At 36.0% G+C, this 25,523-nt stretch overlaps 2 protein-coding genes across 5 annotated transcripts in view; one reads left to right on the forward strand and one right to left on the reverse strand.

The window, feature by feature from the left end:
• Window positions 1–25,523, reverse strand: part of LOC110464596 (zinc transporter ZIP13-like) — a 33,789-nt gene that overhangs the window by 2,452 nt on the left and 5,814 nt on the right. Inside the window, exons 1-8 of one of the 2 annotated variants that reach the window (XM_021519903.1) lie at window positions 17,966–18,020; window positions 5,829–5,933; window positions 4,522–4,631; window positions 3,908–4,069; window positions 1,546–1,635; window positions 1,175–1,288; window positions 638–707; window positions 65–164 (exon numbers count right to left, since the gene is read on the reverse strand). In XM_021519903.1, the coding sequence (XP_021375578.1) occupies window positions 65–164; window positions 638–707; window positions 1,175–1,288; window positions 1,546–1,635; window positions 3,908–4,069; window positions 4,522–4,631; window positions 5,829–5,933; window positions 17,966–17,993 (779 nt within the window). In that variant the 5' untranslated portion in view covers window positions 17,994–18,020. Of the gene's footprint in view, window positions 1–64; window positions 165–637; window positions 708–1,174; window positions 1,289–1,545; window positions 1,636–3,907; window positions 4,070–4,521; window positions 4,632–5,828; window positions 5,934–17,965; window positions 18,021–25,523 lie in introns of those variants that run through there. The other variant, XM_021519894.1, reaches the window with a different exon arrangement.
• The window catches only part of LOC110464571 (uncharacterized F-box/LRR-repeat protein C02F5.7-like), a 71,209-nt gene continuing 58,161 nt past the window's right edge, over window positions 12,476–25,523 (forward strand). The window contains exon 1 of one of the 3 annotated variants that reach the window (XM_021519873.1): window positions 12,476–12,628. In XM_021519873.1, coding sequence (XP_021375548.1) covers window positions 12,572–12,628 — 57 coding nt within the window. In that variant the 5' untranslated portion in view covers window positions 12,476–12,571. Of the gene's footprint in view, window positions 12,629–14,609; window positions 14,655–18,633; window positions 18,711–25,523 lie in introns of those variants that run through there. The other 2 variants (XM_021519878.1, XM_021519865.1) reach the window with 2 other exon arrangements.

Here is a 25,523-nt window from a genome sequence, read left to right on the forward strand (position 1 = left end):
TAATTTTTAGTGTGTCTGGGCTAATACTAGGAGCTGGTAATTAACTAACACGTGTGTAACTTACCTGCCATGTTTTTCCTCTAGAAGATCTGGTACCACTGTTACCAGTGCTATGTATATAAACCCCCCAGATGTGAACGGTAAAATCCAGGCAGTACGCTCACCTAGAAAACAAATGAAAGTTACAAGAATTTGGTTATTATTTTTTTTCATATCTCAAATCATCTAACATCAGGAAACGTTTGGAGATAAAATCTTATATCACAGTAACAACTTAGCAAAATGGTAAAATCAAAACTTCATATATAATGGCGATGTGTGTACATGTCTTGTAAGTTATATATAACTGCACAAAGAATGAAGGAATGCTATTATTATTCGTGATATAAAGGAACATCATTTATCACAATTGTTTGTTCATTTTTGCTGATAAAGAAAAATGACGATTTTTTACTTTACATGTGTACTTTGTATAATACATGTTTCTAAGTGTGAACCACGATAGTATCAATACCTGTAGATCTGGAGCGATATAAGATATACAACTTAATATGAGCAGTTAGTTACAGGTATGTTACCTGTGTGTTATATATGTAGATACTACCACCTGTATTCTACAAACACAGACAGTACATACCTGCAGCCTGGGCCGATTCTGCTGTGAGAGCTGTTAGTGTTCCCACCAACACACCAGATGATGTCAGGACCTGTAAAATAGGTAACACCACATTTACTCTCAGATCCATTACAACAAACAGAAATTGAAAACTCCTGAAATACAAAGTATCAGAATTAAAATACATCCAACACTTTTGAAAATGAACTTTTTAAATGTTTTAGACATAAAATCGTTTTTACATCACAAAAGTTATGCTACCCTTATGCATATATAATCATCATGTTTTTGTACAGCTACACCTAGCAAGTACATGTACCTATATGATCTGGACCACAGCTGGTTATAAGTTCACTAGTACATTTAGTTTTAAGATTGTCAGTAACATTAGAATTAGAATTAATTCACAATAGAAATGTATTGATCTACATATTTTGGTTTCTGATTTTCTCTTTTGGCATCATTTAATTAATTTGATCTGTTGAATTAAAAAATGAATAGTTACAATCTTTTTTTTTTTAAAGTCTATTTAAGTTTGTAATGTGCCAGTAGATTTACCTGTGCTTTAGCTGCTTTCCATCGGTCAAACCCAGAGCGAAGTAATATAGCAAAGTCTCCTACTTCATGTGGAACTTCATGTAAAAGTATGGCAAATGTGGTTATGGCACCAACCTGAAACACAAACCAGGAAAGAAGATGATGCATTATTGTTAGTAGATATGTGAAGAATTTTTTTAAGTAATTTTTTTATCGCAATTCTTTTTTTTACTATTTTTTAAAGTTAATTGGTCAACCATGCAAAAAAAAAAAAAATCTTATTTTACCATTCTATCTGATTTCTATAAAACCCTTTAAATTTGAATGTAATGGTAACTTTTTTGAGAACTTCTGAACATGTCTATATACACTAAACAGTATAGGTAACTTACCTTATTGCTTACAACGAAACTCCCTCCTATAGCCAGACCATGTGTGAAATTGTCTATAACATTGGCTAGCAAATTTAGATATCCACTGACCTGAAATGTATAAAGCATGATAAAATGGTAACAACTTACTAATGATAAATACAATACTGTAACAGCTACATGAACATATAACAGTTCACATTTATTAAATTTGTTAATTTGAAATCAGAAAGTTTCTGCAACCTAAACAAATTCTGTACATGATGTCAATGTATTACATCAACTCCATCAATTTTGTATACTTAATGAGACACAGGTTACAACTATGATCAAATAAGTGAAAAGGACAGGCTGGAACAATCTGTAAATTTCTTGTGGACAAAAAGGTCATGAACCAAAATTCAACCTTGGGTACAGTACTGCTATATTATACGTTAAAACACAGTACATATAAGGTCTTCATTACCTTGGGTACAGTACAGCTTTATAATACGTTAAAACACAGTACATACCTTGGGTACAGTACAGCTTTATAATACATTAAAACACAGTACATATAAGGTCTTCATTACCGTGGGTACAGTACAGCTTTATAATACGTTAAAACACAGTACATATAAGGTCTCCATTACCTTGGGTACAGTACTGCTTTATAATACGTTAAAACACAGTACATATAAGGTCTCCATTACCTTGGGTACAGTACTGCTTTATAATACGTTAAAACACAGTACATATAAGGTCTTTATTACCTTGGGTACAGTACAACTTTATAATACGTTAAAACACAGTACATACCTTGGGTACAGTGCAGCTTTATAATACATTAAAACACAGTACATACCTTGGGTACAGTACAGCTTTATAATACATTAAAACACAGTACGTATAAGGTCTTCATTACCTTGGGTACAGTACTGCTTTATAATACGTTAAAACACAGTACATATAAGGTCTCCATTACCTTGGGTACAGTACTGCTTTATAATACGTTAAAACACAGTACATATAAGTTCTTCATTACCTTGGGTACAGTACAACTTTATAATACGTTAAAACACAGTACATACCTTGGGTACAGTGCAGCTTTATAATACATTAAAACACAGTACATATAAGGTCTTCATTTCCTTGGGTACAGTACAGCTTTATAATACGTTAAAACACAGTAAATATAAGGTCTTCATTAATTTGGGTACAGTACAACTTTATAATACGTTAAAACACAGTACATATAAGTTCTTCATTACCTTGGGTACAGTACAACTTTATAATACGTTAAAACACAGTACATATAAGGTCTCCATTACCTTGGGTACAGTACAGCTTTATAATATGTTAAAACACAGCACATATAAGGTCTTCATTACCTTGGGTACAGTACTGCTTTATAATACGTTAAAACACAGTACATATAAGGTCTCCATTACCTTGGGTACAGTACAGCTTTATAATATGTTAAAACACAGCACATATAAGGTCTTCATTACCTTGGGTACAGTACTGCTTTATAATACGTTAAAACACAGTACATATAAGGTCTTCATTAATTTGGGTACAGTACAACTTTATAATACGTTAAAACACAGTACATATAAGGACTCCATTACCTTGGGTACAGTACAGCTTTATAATACGTTAAAACACAGTACATATAAGGTCTTTATTACCTTGGGTACAGTACAACTTTATAATACGTTAAAACACTGTACATATAAGGTCTTCATTACCTTGGGTACAGTGCAACTTTATAATACATTAAAACACAGTACATATAAGGTCTTCATTACCTTCGGTACAGTACAGCTTTATAATATGTTAAAACACAGCACATATAAGGTCTTCATTACCTTGGGTACAGTACTGCTTTATAATACGTTAAAACACAGTACATATAAGGTCTCCATTACCTTGGGTACAGTACAGCTTTATAATACGTTAAAACACAGCACATATAAGGTCTTCAAGGACTTTCTATTTCATTTCAAACAAATTTAACTAAAGATTCCTTTTATCACAATGCCAGGCATACATGTGAGTATATGTGATAAAAAAAGCAAGTTTCTCTGACCGATGTGAAGTCTTCAACATCACCATCTTGATGTTATGTCCATTGCTTTAATTCTCACGTCACAATGACGTAACACAATGTCCCGTCTCCACATTTCCAGCTACACATGCATGTTTAAACAACACTAATGGTACTGGCATGTCCTTAAATGGCCTCAGCTGTTGATAAGATGTTGAAACCCTGTACAACCTGTCTCCAAGTTCAGTAATTAAACATTCTAGATTAAATGTACATGATACTGTTGGTTTTTCACAACGATCTTAATGGTACAATTTTTAATGAGTTTTATATTGAATATATTACACAACTTACTTTTATGGGCTGTGATACTGGAGGATTATTGGAAGATTTATCTGTGGTTTCTGTTTTTTTAGAGTTGTCTTTTGTTTCCCTCTGTCGTAGAGAATCTGTACTGTTCGTATTTTTTGGCTCCTTTAATGACGAATCTGATTCTGTCTCATCTTCATCTCCTATCTGTCAAAAGGAAAAGTAACAGTTGTAAATTGTCGTTGTAGGTTTACTTAGGAAAAATGTTAGATATTGAATGGAGAACCTACAAACATTCTTTATAAAATATACCCAGTATATATGTACTGTACAAAGAGAGATATATTCTATATACAATATTTACTGATATTTACCTAAGTCAATACCTGACATAGTATATTCATTTTGGGATGGGGACATACATTTTATAGTTGAGCTTCATTAATATGGCCACCACCAATCTGGTTGTCCTATTATCCATCCAATTTATTTCAGGACAGAGTTCCCTTTTTTCTGCACAAAATTGTCTATGAAATTCAGTCATTTCGAAGTCCTTTACCTGGATTTGCCTGTTTCATCAAAAGTCAAAAAAAGCTCAAGCTATTCTTTTATTTAAACAGCATAACTTGCAAAATGTGACAAGATCTCAAGAAACTTACATGGTCAAATTCTCCTTCCTTTGCAAATATTTTTTCTATGACGAGGAATGAGATGATACCTCCCAGGACCCAGAGGCCGACCTTCATGTGTCCATCATGGTTGTGTCCCTCTGTGTGAAGGTAAACATTAAGTAGGTATCTGATTATCTCCCCTTTACAATCCTCGAGGGATGCAAACAGTGGACTTTACCTTTATAAATTTAGACAACCATTCATAACATTTTTCCAACATGATAAGTTCATTATGGCACTATTAAATTTAATGACTTTAACCTAGGTATATTAGCTCATGCATATGTTCGCACACTGGTGACACAAGTTACTTAGTATTACAGCTTTCTATAACAAACATAAGAATCTGTATATTTGTCTGAAAGATGGAAAGTAAACCTTCTTTTAAAGCTAGAAAATGTCTGCAAGACATAAATGCCCCCGCTCATGGATGGGACAGGACGGTACGGGACAGGACGGTACGGGACGGGACGTGACAGGACGGGATGGTACGGGACGGGACGGGATGGTACGGGACGGGACGGGATGGTACGGGATGGACATGGACAACACTATATGCCCCCCCCCCCCATTTTATGGTGGGGGCATAACAACATGTAGATACTTGAGGACAATTAAACTCTACATGTAAAAACACAATTATATACATGCAGACTCTGCCATAAAATAATGCAAGCATTTACATGGCTGATTGGTGGAATAAGTGTTACATACATCTATGTGTTACTATCAGATAACTTCCCATCAGAGCTCCCTGCTACACTAACACAATAATTGATTATTTGACAATGGTGTAATGTTTCAAAATGTCATGCCATTTATTCACTGCACAGGATATCAAATTGGGGACAAATTAAATCAATGGTGCATGTTAGTCATCAATGTAGTACAAACAGTTTCCTTTTTTACGCACCAGAAGGGGCAGCAATATATTATCACTGCAAATACCATACAAAAACATTCTAGTACATTTCAAAACTGTGCAGATATATCCATATTCTGAATTGACATGTATACTGTTATTGAGAATTGGACAACTTTTTATAAAGTGGGATTTTACAAAACTAGCTTGTCATTGAGAATATGATAATTTTTTGTTGAGCAGAATTTTATAAACTAAATTTAAGTCCAAAAGCATCCCATCACTTTCTTGTGCAACATTAAAAATGATTCTAATATGAGCAACAATATATCATTTTTCCGAATTTAGCTATTTTACCAAAAAATGATCATCGTCACAATTGAACTGCTACACAACTCATTTCCACATCTCTGTAAGCAGCTTTAGTTTTTACCTTTGTCAAGATGTTCCCAGGCCTCAGGTAATAGATGGAGAAACACATCCCCCAACAGACCTCCCACAGCAAAGCTCAGCAGCAGCTTCAACCTATTGGCAGATGCTGAAATAGATGAGTTTTGTATAGATGCTTAATCACAAAAGTTAGAATAGAGAAATGTTTAGTTTGTACATTCAACAGATAAAGAAATGGTAGGTCATAACTGAATCGTCCACATTGATTCAACATCATTTCAAGGTCTGTGGTCAATTGTCCATATCGATTCAACATCATTTCAACGTCTGTGGTCAATTGTCCACATTGATTCAACATGGTTTAACCCCAATCCTAAGTAGGTCAAGGTCTTTTATTTATACAAACATGATAGCCATTCACTGCATTAAGTTACATGATAAAGATATTACTTTAGACATCATGATTCTTTAGAAATTGTTTCATGATTTTAATACATTTGACCCTTTTGACCTATAAAACAAGTTCAGATAATTTATTAAAACAAAGTTATTAGCCCTATATTCCAACAAGCTATAAGGAACACTTTTATTACTCTGAGCAGTATTGATATTTAGAACAAGTTCCTTGAAGGTTTGAACATATTTGACTTCTTTAAATGTTGGTCAAGGTAATTGATTTTAACAAACTTTATAGCCTTTCTACCAGCATGCTTCTGGCCATATATCATGACCATATTAGACCTTTTTCTTACTTAGAAGAAGGAACTTGTAATAGCTAGATACATTAACATATTTGACCTCTGTGACCTTGAATATAAGACAATGTCATTCTGCTCTGCTCCAGCAAGTTACAAATCAAAAATCATTACCCTAGACATTGTGGTTTTCTAGAAGAAGTCATCCGAGTGTTTTAACAAATTAAAACCCTGTCACATTGTCAAGTCACTAGCTAAATATCATTACTCTAGACCTTTCTGTTCTTCAGAAGATGTCATTTAAGTATTTTAAAAATTTTGAACTTGGATATAAGACAAATCAATTGAGCCATTTCTCATTGTGAATGTCTAGCACTCCATACCAGCAAGCTACTGACAGTAAGTCAAGGTCATATTTTGCCAATTATCATAAACCTATGGCAAATGACATGTAAATACTTGGTTATTGTGATTATAATGCTACTAACATTACTTTTCAAAGAAGGACAGAAAGATGTAAAGTTAGCAACATAATTTTAAAGAAGTAAACAGAGGATGGACGGCAGTGACACTGAGGTAGTGTAAGGAGGGCAGTGATATATCAGTTAGCTCACTTGGTCCATTGGGCCAGTTGATCTAAAAATAATAACTTAGACACAAAACATTTAGTATCATCTTGTATGTGATGGTGATAAGAGTAAAATGTTCAGTAAGATAAATTACTGTAGACAGTATCAAGTAATTTAGTATACAAAATATTTAGTTTTCGTTTTGACCAAATCCATGTATATTCCCATGTCTCTTCTATCAACTCTAGATAATCATCTCAATAGGGTTGATCAATATCTGTCTCCATGAAAGATAAATCAGAGCTAGGTCTACAAGACTTTATATCGTCTATTTACATATTGTAGTAGGAAATGTAGTGAGGTGTTTGTAACAGATCCCATTCTGGAAAATTTACAGCAATTCCTCCGAGATGCCTGATGGCCATCAGAAAACCATGTGTCAAAGAACATTGAGAGGAAAATCTTCCGGGTTATTGTATACTCTTATCTGTTTAAAGTCTGCTAAGCTTACTGGGCCGAGTTTGTTGATAAAATTCTTTCTAATTGTGTGTGCATTTTTTTTTAACAAGATATTTGCTATGATAAACTTAAAATGACTGTACATAGGGGATATGGTTTGTACCATTGGTAAGGCACTCGACAGTGTCTGTTAGACTGAGCTCCCAGTTCTGGCCGTGTCAGGCTGACAAGCCTCCTGACCAAACCAAAGCTCGCCTATAACGTAGGCCTTTTGTTGATTGACTCTTGCAGCACGTCACTCATCGTCTATAGTGTCTTTGAACACTCTATAAAATCCAATAGGCTGTTTTCTAGTTTTTGCTGTCTGCAATGCAATCATCATATGTCTGCAATGCATGTCTATAAACGATGTTCATATACATACAATGTATAGCCAAAGGCAAGCAAAACAAAAGATTCCTCTTCATGTTTGCAGACTTTAAAACCAATACCCAAATGAAATCATTGACTTTTGTATCTTCAAAGAAATTAATTCAGACGAAATGGAAATGTGGTTAACCCTGTAGTGCCGGATTGCTATTGATGAGCATGTAGTGTACAATTACAGAAGGTCCTTAAATCAATTCAACACACTTAGTATTCAAAACACAGGCTCCAACAGCTCCACTTCGTTCCTCTGGAACTTTAAATACACCGATTCCTCCTTTCCTGTCTGCCATTATGTTAACACAACACTGACTGTCTGACATCCAGTTCTGTTGTACCAATTCCTCTGTAATTTGTAAACACATTCTGTCTGACCTGTTCATACTGGTTCAGTAGGTATAGCAACTGCCTTCTGAACTGTTTATACATTATAACTATAGCAATTACCCTTTGACCCATTTATACACTAATTATAGCAACTGCCATCTGAGCTGTGCATACAGTAACTGCCCTTTGATTCTTTAATATCAACCATAGCAAATACCCTCTGAACTATAATCTATTTATACATTAGCCATAGCAATTGTCCTTTGACCTGTATATATACATTAACTATAGTGACTGCCCCTTGACCTGTGTATACATTAAGTATAGTGACTGCCCTTTTACCTGCTTATACACTAACTATTGCAAATGCCCTTTGACCTGTTTATAAACTAACTATAGTGACTGCCCTTTGACCTTTGTATACATTAACTATAGTGACAACCCTTTGACCTGTGTATACACTAACTGTTGCAACTGCCCTTTGACCTGTTTATACACTAACTATAGTGACTGCCCTTTGACCTGTATGTTGTAAATTGCATGATTTTTTGGGATTTAGAATTATTACTGGTACCATAAGACTAAGAATATAAAAAAATGGAACATACAAATAAAATACTGACTTAAGGATCTCCGTCCCAGCCAGAGCAAAACACTAAAGAATTCCACTGTCGTTTTTCAGTGTTAAAAGAGTCACCTGCCCCTGATAACATTTCGACAATGTTGTTATCTTCCCTTAAATAGATTTTGTTTGAATAAAGTTTCAACTACAGAGTTGTGTCCCTTGTGTTGAAAATCTCCAATTGCGAAAGTGTGGACAAAAAAAGCTGTCGTAACGATGTAAACAACGTCTGGCAGTGATGGCCGACATGCAAGCCCGACGTAAAATCTGCCGTTTTAAATGTAAACTAAACGCATTAAGTGACAATAATAACAACAACGATGTCCAATATCAACTGCTAGACCACAACTATGCGACGCAACAAAGTGACACTTGTTCACACATTGAAGAGACACTGGCTTATACTAAGGCCCCTACTAAGCTTACTAGCAATTTTACTGATGAGCCGACACCGACGTCCGATGAGGATCCTTCCAGTAATAGTGATCACAAATACGCCAATAACTTTTTAACCAGGTCAAAGGGTAGACGAGTGGTAGAACTTGCAAGTTATCTGAATACCAGGACCAGAAAGGTTGTAAGAAATGCGGTACTAGGCTATGGTTGTGCAATACCCAACAGGAAAGACCTTTTGGCCTGGGAAGTATTTTATACATCACAATAGTCAGGATTATATTCTATATTTGTTATTACATGTATATGCCCAATAGGCCCATATTTCAAGTTCATTTTTTATATTTCATACAACAGTGTTATTTTTACAATGTGATATTTTTATACCACAATATCGTATGTTGTTATTTGTACATAATGTAAAAGTTTATCATTGTTGTATATTGTGATATTTGTTAACCACAATATATGTTGTTATCTGTATATAATGACTAAGATAAGTATTGCTATAAAGTGTGATATTTTTTATATCACAATATGGTATGTTGTTATCTGTACATACCGTAATGTGAAAGTTTATTATTGTTTTGTTCAGGATGTAAAAGTTTATTATTGTTGTACCAGGGTATTTATAGTGTGATTTTTTATATCACAATCAACATAGTATGTTATTTGTACATTATGTAGAAATTTATTATTGTTGTGTAAAGTATGTGAAACTTTGTTATTGTTGTTCATTGTGACATTTTTGCTATGAAACAGTAAAGTACATTGTTTGTTATAATGTTATTCATACACAATGTGCAAATTGTTTTATATTGGTTATTACATTTGAAGTAATTTTATTGGTTGGTAATGCCTACTGTATTATATTCGTATATACAAAGTGCTATAATGTATGTTGTAAATTGCATGATTTTTTGGGATTTAGAATTATTATTGGTACAAATGTAAGAGTTGTCTGTCAAGTCCGCAAGATATTTATTTTTTGTCACCTATATTTTCTTTTCGTTGTCCTAGACGTGTTGCATTGGCACTTGGAATTTTATTGATTCATGTAACGGGCATTTTTGTTTGTTTTAGTATTATTGTTAGAAAATTACTCATTTTTTGTGTGTTTTTGTTCATTAATATTGACATCGTTATTAATTTTAATGTGTTGTATTTCTAATATACCATTGTTGCATCAAAATAAAATATATTTTGTTCCATTTTGTTCCATTGAAAAAAAAAAGAAAAAAAGAGAGCAAGGTATGGGTTATTGTTCGGAAATTATTTTTTTATGCAATAGCGATGCCGTACAAAAAAACAAACAATGCCTCATTACATTTTTAGGCGGAGGGACGGGGATCCTTAAATCCTGTTTTTTCTTAGGGTTGCAAACTTAGATGCGTATTAGTCAGACCCAGTCCAGTTCCCCTACAGTAACAAACAACACTTATCCTGTGTTTCTGTTTGCACAATTGTTTATTATTAGAGGAAGTTCCCCAGCAACTTGATTTGGTAAAACAGTACTAGTCTATCAGTTGTCTTAAACCAGCAAAGAAATCTTATTATCATCTAGCATATGCCACTAAAATCTCCAGTCTTAGATCTAACTCTGGGTAAGAACTTGTGAAAGAAAGAAATTATTAAAATTCCTAATTCATCTTTAATTTGTATAATAAATAAATTGAAAGACAAGGGAGTACAAGGGAGTTGGGGAGGGATTTCACTGACTAATCAGCCAATCATAGACAGGCATCTTGATAGCCTAATTGGGCAAGGGGGCTATAGAAATATTTTGTACTGTGTAATAGGGATTAGTCCCACAAACCACAGATGCTTGAAACAAACTATCAACATTCAGTAGCAGTATAGGTCAACCGTGTGGATGGACTATTCGGGTTTCAATAATAATGACACCCCAATGACATTAACAGGCTATCTTCCACAAGGGATTATAATACATGTATAACCTTACCATCACTTGTACACAGTTTTATTGAACTTTTATTGCAGAATGTTTCCAAGAAGTAGCATATAATGAATCAAGGTCTATGTTTAATATTTATATAATTTCTTTTAGCTTATTTCTACAAAAAAAATAAAAACTACCCAATATTTAATTAGCTTTCAGTAAATGAAACAAAACATCTAATCTTGAATAAACATTAGTCAAGATGTAATAAATAATAGTTTGACATAATCACACAAAGTTATTTTTATCCTGATTTGAGTTATAAAACCATTTTTTTGCTATGACCACAAGGAAAATAGATAACACAAATTAATTTTTACAGTTTAGTACAACTAAAATCAACACTTGATAAACTGGGAAATTTTAAACCCAAAGTTGGGAAATGATACTGAAGTTTTCTCTTTTGGGAACCAAAACATGTTACAGAATGTAGGTCCTTTGTTCATTAGTTCAGGATATGGTCAGGAGCCATGAAGTACAGGGTAGTAGAGGTATGTCCTCGGCTATCCTCAATATTCCTGGCAGGCTATAAGGGAAGATATACAAACATTCACACATAGATCTGTCATGTTGTACATATTTACCAGGTTGCCTAAGCCATAACAGCAGGGCTCTGGTATCTGGTCCCAACCCCCACCCCCTTTTAACAGACACACATAATCTCATTACATCTAATACATTGTGTGTATATATACACACAAATTAAAACTAATATACATATATCCAATTAGCAGTGTAAATCATGGGCTAGTCTGCAGCCAGAGTCTGGTCAGAACCCCAGCTGGATTCCATCTCTGTCTGTATCAGAACCTGCCTTAAACACTTTTCCCAAAAATATCAATGAAAATTTAATTATACTGTAAATCTTTCTTGGCACTATTCTGGTCACATTGAAACTAAACACTTAAAGGTTTTCCTGTCAGATGAGGAATATATCTTTATGAATCTATTACCTGGTAGCCTATCTGTACCGCCCTGCAGGTTTTCCTCCTACTGCACCACCATGTGGTAATAGTGAGTGTCTGGTTTCTGCCTACTTCCTATATTTGGCTAGCATTGCTGTCTGTCTGCCTCAGCTTCATTCTACCCCCTCCCCTCTTGTGTTCCACCCCCTATTCCTCAATGCATGGAATACATGGGGCTCAATATATACACAATGTCTTGTTTTGCCAATTACCATGGAGATGACCTTTTTTTTACCCTTCAATGATCAGTAACCTTCCCTAAGTACAAACATCAGGCACTCATTACATGCTTGGTGAGTCAATTGTTGTGAAATAATTTCACTTTTTCGAGGAGAAGTTGAGACCACTCAGGATTACTGTGCTTTAAGTCATGAGGACTGGACTAGATCCAACATTTGATGACCATTCTCATGTTCATCAAATTTCAGTGAGTACTGCACCCTACTATATATCTCCCATGCAAACATCTCCACACCAAACCTCCTTCAAAAATGTTACGTCACGGCCTTACCAACTGTCTCTTCAGCTTACACTGCATTCCTTAGCTATCTTTCTAAAATTTATCACGCCAATCAGTGTTTATATTTAGATAAAATGGCGTGTTTGTTTGTTCATGACATATCTTATAATGCCAGGCTCCAGGAGGAGTTGACCGATATCACATTTAAACAGACCGATATCACCTTTAAACAGGAAACTATAATTTTCAGCTATGTATTCACCATGACGTCTCCTTGTAGACAATATTTGTAGGTATCTCCTTCAAAAATTCCTAAGATGAAACGACTGAAAAAAATGATCAGTCCAATCCCTAATAGTTGCTGTAAGTTAAGGTTAAGCTTAATTAATGATCCCTCTTGAAATGCAATAGAATCCCATAACTTCTCTTCAGACACCATACCATGTGTTGTTTTAGGCAGAGGTTTACTGATGTCAACACCTGCCCTGAATAATGGGGGGGTGTTGAAGCAGCTCTGGCCTTGTCTATTTCTTTGTAACATAGGCTGCCAATGACAGGGAGGGCAGGGGAAGGATCATGTACCGTATTCAGGCACCAAGTGCCACACAAACGACCAATCAGGTGCAGGTTTACGACTCTTCACTTAGCCTAATCGTATTTTGTCATTAGCTCCAGTTCCTACCTACAGTATAGCAGGTGTTAATGAAATAAGCAGATGAAAGCTTTCCTGTTAGTTTCCAGCTTCTGTATCTGTGATTCTGTTCTGGCTTCTGTATCTGTGATTCTGTTCCATCAATCTACGAGTTAATTACAATAATAACCATTGGAACTGATTTATGCTGTGTGCTACATAACGTCTCCTGTTGGGGACAGATGTAAGACTTGTGTGTCTTTACTGCTATATTTCTTGATTTGTTTTGTGTCTTTGCTATACAAAGTCTCCTGTTGAAGATGGATACAAGATTGGTTATGTGTCTTTACTGCTATCTACTTTTTGATCTTCTGTTGTGGAAGACAGATATTGTTTCTATTTAGTTCCTGTTGAAAACCAGATTTTGAGAGTTGATATTTGTTGTATACCCTAAGGGCTGAGATTTCTTTGTGAGGCATGAAAGTACTCACTACTGCATTTCTTTATTTAAGGTAAAATTTACCACTGCACCACTGGGAGTTCTTTTTAAATGGAGAGTATTCTCCTTTCTATAGAGAAGATGAAGCAACCAAAGGATTTTTTCTTGCTTAGAGTATGGCGTGGGTTGGGGAATGTGGTGTTGCCGATGTCTGTCCCTGTTTGAGACAAAATTTGGTATCAAAAATAAAAAAGGGACATAACTCTGAATAAGGAGGAGCACAAGCCATCAATTTAAATATTCAACTGCCTCCCCGAGATACATCAGTAAAACAAATTTGGTTAATGCAAATGGAATGACCCGAAAATTTTGCTCTAGACAAATTTAAGGACGCAGGTGGCAAAAAAATAAACAAAGGGCCACAACCCTGCTAAAAATTCTGATAAAATTTTGAAATGCTAATTTGTTATTTGTTTGGAATACATGCTTATTTTTATCTACTTTCATCAAGATGTTTCTATTAGGAAAACCATGAGTATAATAAAGGCAGGAAGGTTAATAGATTAACAGAAGGACACCAGAGGGCATGCACACGGAAGTACGACCTGTAACTGACAGGTGTATATCAGTAACAAGTAATGAAAGCAGAAGTGATGACGGTGACAAAGTAATAGAAGAACTCTGACAGACTCATGCATTAATAATAAAACAGATCAGTTAGATTTTTACCTGGGCTTTACCTGTAAAAGCTAGGGAGACTGCTCATACAGGTTATAACATGTACTGGAGCAGCCTCTGTAGCGGAACATTGTGACTGCCAGGTGTGTCTCACTGCTTATACTCTACACCTTCCTCCTGTACAGCTGGCAGCTGGTGTACTTACATAGTCAGACATGGACTTTTATGACTACAGATACAGAAAGGTAACCTAGTCATCCTATCTTCTAACCACAACGATACTGTTCATTCTAGTGGCACTTTATTGATTAATACAAGCACAATGTAAACATTAACTGATTCATACAATAACATTGTAGTTATAGTCTACTTGTAATTCATATTAAGGTATGTATTTCATAACACTACATTTCTGCCCTAATACACAAATATAGGTTCCACACTCCTGAATCAGTGGATAAACCTGCTAGCAGATGGTTAAACATTTTGGTTGCCCACTAGTAGCTAACACCCTGGACGTTACATCATTGCATCGTTAATCAAAGAATCTCATAATTATGACGTCTGTAGAATATTTCACAGCATCCATTTTATGCTAATTTATATTTGGAACAACATGCTTAAAATCTCCGAGTACTCGAGTAGTCCATCTTTGCAGCTGTCCTACCCCGTTTCACTAATGCAATGAATTAATTGTTGGCAGGAGGGTGAAATTCTCAAGACAAATTCTTCCATTGTGTAATCATCACTATGTCAGTGCAGTCATAATATATCCACTGTTGAAATTACTGATGAGGAGAGTTGTATCTCAAGACTGGTATTATTGTAATAATTATAGTCAGAATGAGGACTACAAAGACAGGTTTTTCTGTAGTTTTGGAAGAAGTTGTATCTTGAAGGAGACTCTGTTGATATGCAGGACAAGTTATTCATCGAGACAGGTTTACAGCTTTGCCATATTTGTTCAGGGGTACCCCATTGCAGGTCACCACTATTTCACTAATTGAATGACATCCGTAGGGTAGTCTTTCAATTACAACCACACAGATATATGTATACTGTTTTAGGATCCCCGTACCACTGGCAGAATCTGTCACTGTGTATTGGGAACTGGTTTTTTCTGGCATGATAACAGCTTTGATAGATCATTTCTTAACACAGAACCATATATTGAAGGTCTTTTATGAAAAAATAATAAACATGAGATAAACAAAAAGTCAAATTCAATGGGGTTAGACTGGGATTCTTACCAGTAACCCTAGACTTTAGATTGTTATACTACCTCTAACCTCAGAGCTTTCTGGCCAACAAAAGTGTACTGGCCCAACTGGGCTACTTTTATCTCAGAAATGAAATGAAATGAACTCATTCACCCCTGAAGTTTCATAATGAACTATTCCAACCTTTGAATTGGAAGAGTTCAAATGTGTCTTCAGGGATGAATGAGTTAAGGGGAGTTAATGGTATATATGTATACGAAAACTCACAGTGCAGTGGTACAGGGATCCTAAAGTCATATGCAGGAAGGAGGATCTCTCTTGCCAGGGTCTACAGTATTAATTTTTGGCACAGCTGTAAATACGGCTAACACTTTAATCAACACCGTTTTATTAATTGTCAGTTATATACATGTTTATCCACATGAACATGTATATCTTATGAATGCACGAAGATGATTGATTTTCTAACTAATTGTAATTTCATCTCACATCTGCCACCGCAGAATTGAAATCAATATTCTACAGCAAATATTTACATATTTTATTCACAAACGTATATTCACCTTTAATTAATAAATGTATATCATATTCCAAATTCATTTTTTTGTGTTTTTTTGTCATTACACTAAAAGTGCCATATTATGCATGTTATTAAAGTTCACCTAGGCTATTTTCATATTAAGAAAATCATATTTTAATTTGCACAGCTGTTACCCATAACAATATTGTGTTTGTACAGTCATCTATATGATATCACGAAATAACAACCTGATGATGATCATGCTATAGGATGCAGATGAAAGCTATGGTCATCAGTTCGATAACTAACTCTACGTACAACTGTCAGTACTGAACAGAATATCCTACACGTTTGTAGACCGAGAAACCTTCTATATACAACACACACCCATAGAATCTCAACTATAATACTCAACAAAACACAATTGATGACTTGTGCAGAAAGTGTGTGCAATAAGACCTGAAGCATATGACGGTTGCAATTATTTTTGTTAACTTTAAAGCGATCAAGTTTATATGTCCTGTTGTATGCATATGTGAACAAACAATATGCTGGTTACTTTATCACATCATTTACGTGTGTTTTGATACAGGCCTTGTTACTGGAATCGGGATACACATTGTTATATATAACACAGCCCTAGCTAGCACAAGTCTATAGGGGTAGTTTTATGAGTCTTTGTTACAGCAGGTATTTTATGATACGCAGATTGTGTGGATTTATGACTGTTCTGGTAGTTAATTAGTTGAAGACTATACTCCCCATAGATCACTGCCATAATCAGCTCAGCAGGACCTGAAAGGCACACTTTGATGGTGTGTGGACCTGGTCTAGTACCAGCCTCCGTACCACATACACAGGAACTCTGTTGAAGTGCCAAACTTTAGGTTTGACAAGTGCTTGTACATCTTTGTGGCTGGTTATTGGTGAGAACATCACCTAACAGATTAGGTTCGTTACACTCTGAAATCTGAACATTGTCAAAAAAACAGAAACAGACTCAACCCTAGACATTGAAGTGTATTATGCAGAATTCTGTATTCTATATACTTTTTGATGAACCAGGATTACAGAAAAGTCAGGAGCCAGCTTTGGTTCAATGACAAATGGATGTTACTGAAGTAGAATTTATTGGCATCAGTTTTTAATGGTCCATATAACTATCGGCCATAAAAGTTTGACATTACACAGAAGGACAAGGAACCAGAGAGTACCAGCAGGCCTATATACAGTGTGTTGAGTCTAGGGATAAGTACACAAGACTGTGTCTGATGATTAGGATAACTGTTCTAACAGAGGTGAACATATTGGCAGAATACCGGTATATACTTGACGTATATACTTGACGTATATACTCCAGGTATATACTTGACGATGGTGCAGAGCTGTCATAAAACTTAAAACATCCAAGGCTAAATTCCTACCTGAGTAGATGAAGACTTATTTTAACTGTGATTAGTTTGTAAAGCTCCAGTTCAATATATGAACTCCAGCACAGATCTATGATGACAGTTATTATTGACATAAGTTAACCTGCAGGGACAGATAAGCCTACCAGAAAAAAGACACATGTACATTTGTATGTAGCTGATGCTGGGCCTTCTCAACATTGCCAACTATTGCAGGAAAGAATTAGTATAATAGAGGAAGGAAGGAAGGTGGTTGTATACCAGTGCTGTGCTATATCAACTGTCGAAAGGAGTTTGTATATATACTTTGCTTTATACTACTGTTGACAAGAGTTTGTATGACGGGAGTCTGTGCGTACCTACTAGCTATACATTTACTCCTACTGTTGACTGAAGTTTGCACTTACCTCTAGCTATAGTACTGTTGACAGGCATTTGTACTTCAACGTACTGACAAGGGAGTTGAACTTTATATCAAGCTATAGTGTATACATATACTTGTACCACTTTATACCTTTCTATCCTTTACTGTCTACAGGGGGTTGTACCTTCCAAAATACCCTGAGTAGAAACACAGCTGTGAGTGACACAATCAGCCTATCAGAAATTGACAAGTGTATAGAGTCTTGTTTCTCACAGTAACGTCTATTGTCTGTGACCTCAGTAATACACGTTCACAAGGATGCAGTGATTGTCCTAAATGGGGAATAGCAGGAAGGAAGATATGAGTCGATATGGACATGGACATTAATTGGCAGAGTTATAGATCATCACCCTAGGTAAAACTCTGGCATTGTAACTGTTGGCCTTAGTAACCAATTACTTTAGCCGGATCTCACAGACTACAGGGGAAAGTATAGGATCCTGGTGACCAGCTGGGGCTACCACTAGAGGTGCTCCCCAGACAATTCTACTTTACTGCCATCATTTTCAGCATTTTGTAGACTTTCCTACACAGAATACAAGTGGTTAGGAATCTGTGTAAAAAGTACCTACAGCACAGTGTGAGATCCTAGACGCCATCTAGTTAATAGCTATTGTGTCATTCACAAGGGAATACCAGTCCTGTGGATTTTCTTCCAACGTTTCAGGATGTCAAGCAAGCTCAAGTCTCATGAGAGCTTTTATAGGGATGTGTCACCATACATAGCGGTAGGTTTCTTTAGCATGCTTGTCACAATGGCATTGAAACAAATTTGATTTGATTTTATATAGAGAATTTTCCTTAATTTTTTATCCTTTTGTAGCAATATGTAATGGATCAAAGTAGAATTTGAATTGAGATTTGTGTCATATCTAAGAAGTAAGTTATTAGAGTTTTTATATTGTTTCACAAGGAGTGTTATTGCTGTTTGAACACAAAAATATGATGTTATTTCAATCAAATTCTTGCTGGTTGGCAGTTGCAGAAATGCTAAATGCGAAAGGTTTTCTGTTAGAAGTGATAAGACTTCTTTAATGAATCTAATAACACTATATAGGTCAAGACCTCTAAACTGAACCACCTAAAGAGTTAATGTTACAATTTATGCATTGACATCCTCAGTCTGTCAGGTTGTATAATAACAAGAGGCCCACAGGGTCTTAACAATCATCTGTTTCTATATGAAGCAACAAGAAATGAAAATATTCCACTAGTTTGAAACCCTGACGGCCAGATCTCAGATTTCTTATATAATCAAACAATTACAATAACAACACCTGGTCAGTGTATATGACAGGAACATCTGTACCCTTTTTCACTGACATGATCCTTGTGGCCTGAAATGTAGATCAAGGTCATTTATTTGGACAGTATTTTATCTCATAACCTACACATCAAATCCCATTAAGTTTTGGCTTGTTATTCATAAGGAGTCATTTGGAGATTGTTAGGTATTCACCCCTCTGGCCTTGAATGTATATGTCAGACTCTGTGTCATTAGTCAGAACAAACCTGATAGCCCTTTACCCCAGCAAGCTACATGACAAATATTTTCCTGGACTTATGTTCCTTATAAGAATTTGTTTGACAATTTTTACATAATCACAACTGAGATTGTGAATGTAGGTCAATGTTATATATTTAAATAAAGTTGAGAGCTCTCCACCCAGCAAGGTATACAATTACTGGCCAAGAAACAAGGCCAATGGCTGTCAGATGGTCAGATGCAATGCCATTGCGAAAGTCCACAGACACTTTATTTTTGCTATGTTGAAGACTAATTATTTACAGATTTAATGCCTTTATAAATCACAGGAACTTATCATACCTGTGATACATATTATATATAGACTTATCATCAACATGAGCCTTATCATAAGATATTTATCTACCCTGTAAAATATATAGCTTTGTCCTCAACATGAGCCTCATCATCTGATATTTATCTACCCTGTGTTATATTATTAGTTATGATATATCTTTATAGACCAAAGGGTAAGACCCCTCCTAACCCAGAGATAACGAATTTGTCACCCTGACAATCTTTTGTTACTTTTTTTCTGAAAAATTGTACCTTGCTGCTACCGAAATAACCCCTACCGGACACCTTTTCGGCAATATTGCGGACAATACACAACCATCTTTGTAATAAGCACCCTAGCGGCCCCTCATTGCTTGTTTCGTTGAATTTGCTGTCGTTTAAGATTGCTTGTAGGTTATTTCATCCTGTGAGTGATTGACAAACCCTGAGAGCTTGAGTGTGTCGGACACCATCTTTGTCGTTATGCAGAGAGATTCTAGTGTGAGCTGTCTCCCCTCGCACATGCTTTTATAGACCTCAGCAGAGCGGGGTCTATAGAAATATAGACCCTGGCAAGATATCCAATCAGAAAGAAAGTTACCAATTAGAAAGGTGACAAACATCTTTGTCCGTTACAGGAGCCTCATCATTGGATATTTATCTACCCTGTGTCATATACATCCTTGTGTTCAACAGGAGCCCAATCCATAGATATAGTCTTGTCCTCAACAGGAGCCTCATTAATAGATATAGTCTCGTCCTCAACAGGAGCCCCATTCCATAGATATAGTGTTGTCCTCAACAGGAGCCCCATCCCTAGATATGGTTTTGTCCTCAACAGGAGCTCCATCAATAGATAAAGTCTTGTCCTCAACAGAAGCCCCATCAATAGATATAGACTTGTCCTCAACAGGAGCCCCATCAATAGATAAAGTCTTGTCCTCAACAGGAGCCCCATCAATAGATAGAGACTTGTCCTCAACAGGAGCCCCATCACTAGATATAGTCTTGTCCTCAACAGGAGCCCCATTCCATAGATATAGTGTTGTCCTCAACAGGAGCCCCATCCCTAGATATGGTTTTGTCCTCAACAGGAGCTCCATCAATAGATAAAGTCTTGTCCTCAACAGAAGCCCCATCAATAGATATAGTCTTGTCCTCAACAGGAGCCCCATTCCATAGATATAGTGTTGTCCTCAACAGGAGCCCCATCCCTAGATATGGTTTTGTCCTCAACAGGAGCTCCATCAATAGATAAAGTCTTGTCCTCAACAGAAGCCCCATCAATAGATATAGACTTGTCCTCAACAGGAGCCCCATCACTAGATATAGTCTTGTCCTCAACAGGAGCCCCATCAATAGATATATAGTCATGTCCTCAACAGGAGCCTCATTAATAGATATAGTCTTGTCCTCAAAAGGAGCCCCATCAATAGATATAGTTTTGTCCTCAACAGGAGCTCCATCAATAGATAAAGTCTTGTCCTCAACAGGAGCCCCATCAATAGATATAGTCTTGTCCTCAACAGGAGCCCCATTCCATAGATATAGTCTTGTCCTCAACAGGAGCCCCATCCATAGATATGGTTTTGTCCTCAACAGGAGCTCCATCAATAGATAAAGTCTTGTCCTCAACAGGAGCCCCATCAATAGATATAGACTTGTCCTCAACAGGAGCCCCATCACTAGATATAGTCTTGTCCTCAACAGGAGCCCCATCAATAGATTTAGCTTTGTCCTTAATAAGAGCCTCATCATCGGATATTGTATCAATAGTGTGATATATGTTATATAGCCTTGTCCTCATCATGAGCCTCATCAGTATGATCTGACTGACCTCTGAACCTCTCAATAGCATATTTGTACCAGACATGCATGTGTACCTGTACATGAGAGGTTACTGACCTCAAAATGACCTGTTGGTAAACTGGCCAACCTCTCCCTACACTCAGTACACAAATACAAATTACAATATATGTCATACACATAGTCCAGGTGCACGTAATACATGCATGTAATACACACCTGTGTCACTGTTCATCAGTGTTACCATACCAGTTCGTATATACTATTCCCCTGGTGAAGTAGGTATAGGTCAATTACTGGTAGTAATCACTTATTTCATGATTATTCAAAATTTCTAAATTATATTTATATTTTTTTGCTCTTTTCTTTAAAGACAATCTGACGCATATTTACAATAAATTGCATATTCATGCAGCCATATATTAATATGCCTTAAGAAATATTCATAATTTTGTAGTGGAACTGGACTGGGTCAATTGCAAGCGACCAGTTAACTCAATTGGTCAGGGCCTCCGTCTAAGAGTTCCGAGGGTCCCGATTTTGATTCCTGTTCTGGCCGTTGCATTTCTCTTTCTCATGATACAATACTATAAAATGTAACAACAAACAATTCATTTTTCTTTGATCACAAATTCTGAATACCAAATAGGTCATTTAGCAGCACTCTCAACAATAAGAATGCACAAAAAAATTAACTGGTTTAAATATATATATTTACATGTACATATTTATAAAAAAACAAAAACAAAGAATTTCTTAGTGTCTCCCTAGCGCTTTCACCTCTTTAGAGGTTCATCAGGGGGACTGTTTATGTATGTTGACAGGACAACAACATTTTATATTTATGTATACTTAAATGTATTATGTTCTCTGATATTTGTAAATTTAGCTGATAGGACTAAACCGACTACCATGACAAATTAGTGTCTTTTATAACTTTAGCCAATGGCCACCTATAGAGATATCCTGGTTCCACAATATACATAAATCTGACAAGAACATGAAATTTACTGAGATGTTCTACCATAGGACAGGCAAGGACTCAATATCTCATTGTTTTTGTTGAGTTTAAGATAAAATTAGACTAAGACATAGTACAGCTACAAAGAACGCTAGTACAGAGGTAACTCACCAAAGGGCAATCATGCAAGGAGCACTATAATTTGGGTCAACATATGAAATATTGTTGATAACAATTTTGTTGAAAGTTCTCTTGAATGAATGACAAACACACAGTAAATATATTTAAAAGTCTATTTTGATCCTATGCCAGCCCCACACACATCATCCAACATATGTTACCTCATCTCATTACTAATACAATTGGTACCAGTCTTACATCCTCATTTCTACCTTATCTCATAGGAGATAGTACCACTTTATTACTCTCTTTCTTAATCCAACCCCTGCATCCATACATTAATCATCACACACATCTCTAGCCCTCATTCTTATCCATTACCTTATTTTATCCTTGACCTGCATCTCCTCCCTAAAACCCCACTCTTTAACCTTTATCTCTAGACTCACTTTCAACCCCTAACTATAACTCACCCCTAACTCTCATTTTCATGCTTAACCTCAGTCATTCCTAACCTTAATCTCTCCCCTCTCCATCACCATTAACCTTAACTCTCAAACCTAGAACTCATTCTTATACCTAACCCTCATTCTCACCTAACCTCAGTCATTCCTAACCTTATGATTATCCTCTCCCCTCTCCATCACCATTAACCCTCACTCTCAAACCTAGAACTCATTCTTATACCTAACTCTCATTCTCACCTAACCTCAGTCATTCCTAACCTTATCCTCTCCCCTCTCCATTACCATTAACCCTCACTCTCAAACCTAGAACTCATTCTTATACCTAACCCTCATTCTCACCTAACCTCAGTCATTCCTAACCTTATCCTCTCCCCTCTCCATTACCATTAACCCTCACTCTCAAACCTAGAACTCATTCTTATACCTAACCCTCATTCTCACCTAACCTCAGTCATTCCTAACCTTATCCTCTCCCCTCTCCATTACCATTAACCCTCACTCTCAAACCTAGAACTCATTCTTATACCTAACCCTCATTCTCACCTAACCTCAGTCATTCCTAACCTTATCCTCTCCCCTCTCCATTACCATTAACCCTCACTCTCAAACCTAGAACTCATTCTTATACCTAACCCTCATTCTCACCTAACCTCAGTCATTCCTAACCTTATCCTCTCCCCTCTCCATTACCATTAACCCTCACTCTCAAACCTAGAACTCATTCTTATACCTAACCCTCATTCTCACCTAACCTCAGTCATTCCTAACCTTATCCTCTCCCCTCTCCATTACCATTAACCCTCACTCTCAAACCTAGAACTCATTCTTATACCTAACCCTCATTCTCACCTAACCTCAGTCATTCCTAACCTTATCCTCTCCCCTCTCCATTACCATTAACCCTCACTCTCAAACCTAGAACTCATTCTTATACCTAACCCTCACTCTCACCTAACCTCAGTCATTCCTAACCTTATCCTCTTCCCTCTCCATTACCATTAACCATCACTCTCAAACCTAGAACTCATTCTTATACTTAACCCTCATTCTCACCTAACCTCAGTCATTCCTAACCTTATCCTCTCCCCTCTCCCTTAACCCTCACTCTCTAATCTAAAACTCATTGTCATCCCTAATCATCATTCTAACATCGAACCATTACTCGCACTCTTATCACCTATTCCTCATTCAGACTAGCCCTCATTCTTACCCCCTATTCCTAACTCATCCCTAACCCTTATTTCCATGTCTAACCTCACTCATACCTGACCTGTAGCCTCTCCCCTTACTGTTAACCCTCGCTCTCAAACCTAAAACTCTTTCTCACACATTACTTTCATTCCTAATCTTCAGAGACCCCTTCCTCTACTATTTTCATCGCTAATCCTTTTTCTTAACCCTTATCCTCACTTCAAACATTTTCCAACATCCCTCTATATATGCTATAATGCACTCTGACACTTCTACTTAAGGTAATAGGATTGTGTGACAATTTCTCAATAGAATTTCTTCAAATTTTATAGTTATATTGCTTTGAAGTAAAGAAAATGATACTGACATAGATTAGTATCGCATTAATGTATATCAATTTAATAAATGCTGAAATTGTGTAAAGCTAAGTATCTATAAACGATTAAAAATTAACATTTTATAATAAAACCATATACATATAGTAATTGCATGTAAGAGTTATCGTTCTTGAAAAACTTCACAGTAGTGAAATAGGTAGTCGGTTTCCTGAAGTACAGAACAATGGACACATGTGACTCATTGATAAAAAAAACCCCGAATAAATGCCTGGATTACTTTGTAATACTTCAATACTGAGAGAACATGTACACACTGTTCTGTCAATAATAAACATACAATATTCATCAGTTTAATATTAAACATTAGAATATGCGGAAATTGTGATACTGTCTCCCTACATTGGATTTTCAACTAGGGATGTACTTCCTATTTCCGTTTATCAATACACTCCTATGACCTTAATCTCAGCCTGAGTGTTCCTCATGGTACCAATCTCACACCACTAACCTTGCTAACTTACGCTCCTAACTGACCTTTGTCTGCCTCACTTTAGTTTAGCTTACCAGTACACTTTCATTTCTCTCACTCGTAATTCATAATTTTCACTTCAAACTCAAGTAACCCTTTCTCTACATGGGCCTCTCACTTCTGACTCCAAACCCTATAAACTACAAGCCTTCAAGTGTAAATTGACTTGTAAAATTAAATACCCCATCACATCACTCATATAATATCTAATGAATGCAAAATGTACCGTTTACTTCATTTGTCAGTTAACAGAACTAACTGAAATGATTTCAATGATTTTATCTTTCTTCACACATAATCACTATTTCATGCATGTTTTACCTATAGT

The sequence above is a fragment of the Mizuhopecten yessoensis genome, unplaced genomic scaffold, assembly GCF_002113885.1.
Source record: "Mizuhopecten yessoensis strain PY_sf001 unplaced genomic scaffold, ASM211388v2 scaffold1539, whole genome shotgun sequence".
Classification (NCBI taxonomy): Eukaryota; Metazoa; Mollusca; class Bivalvia; order Pectinida; family Pectinidae; genus Mizuhopecten; species Mizuhopecten yessoensis.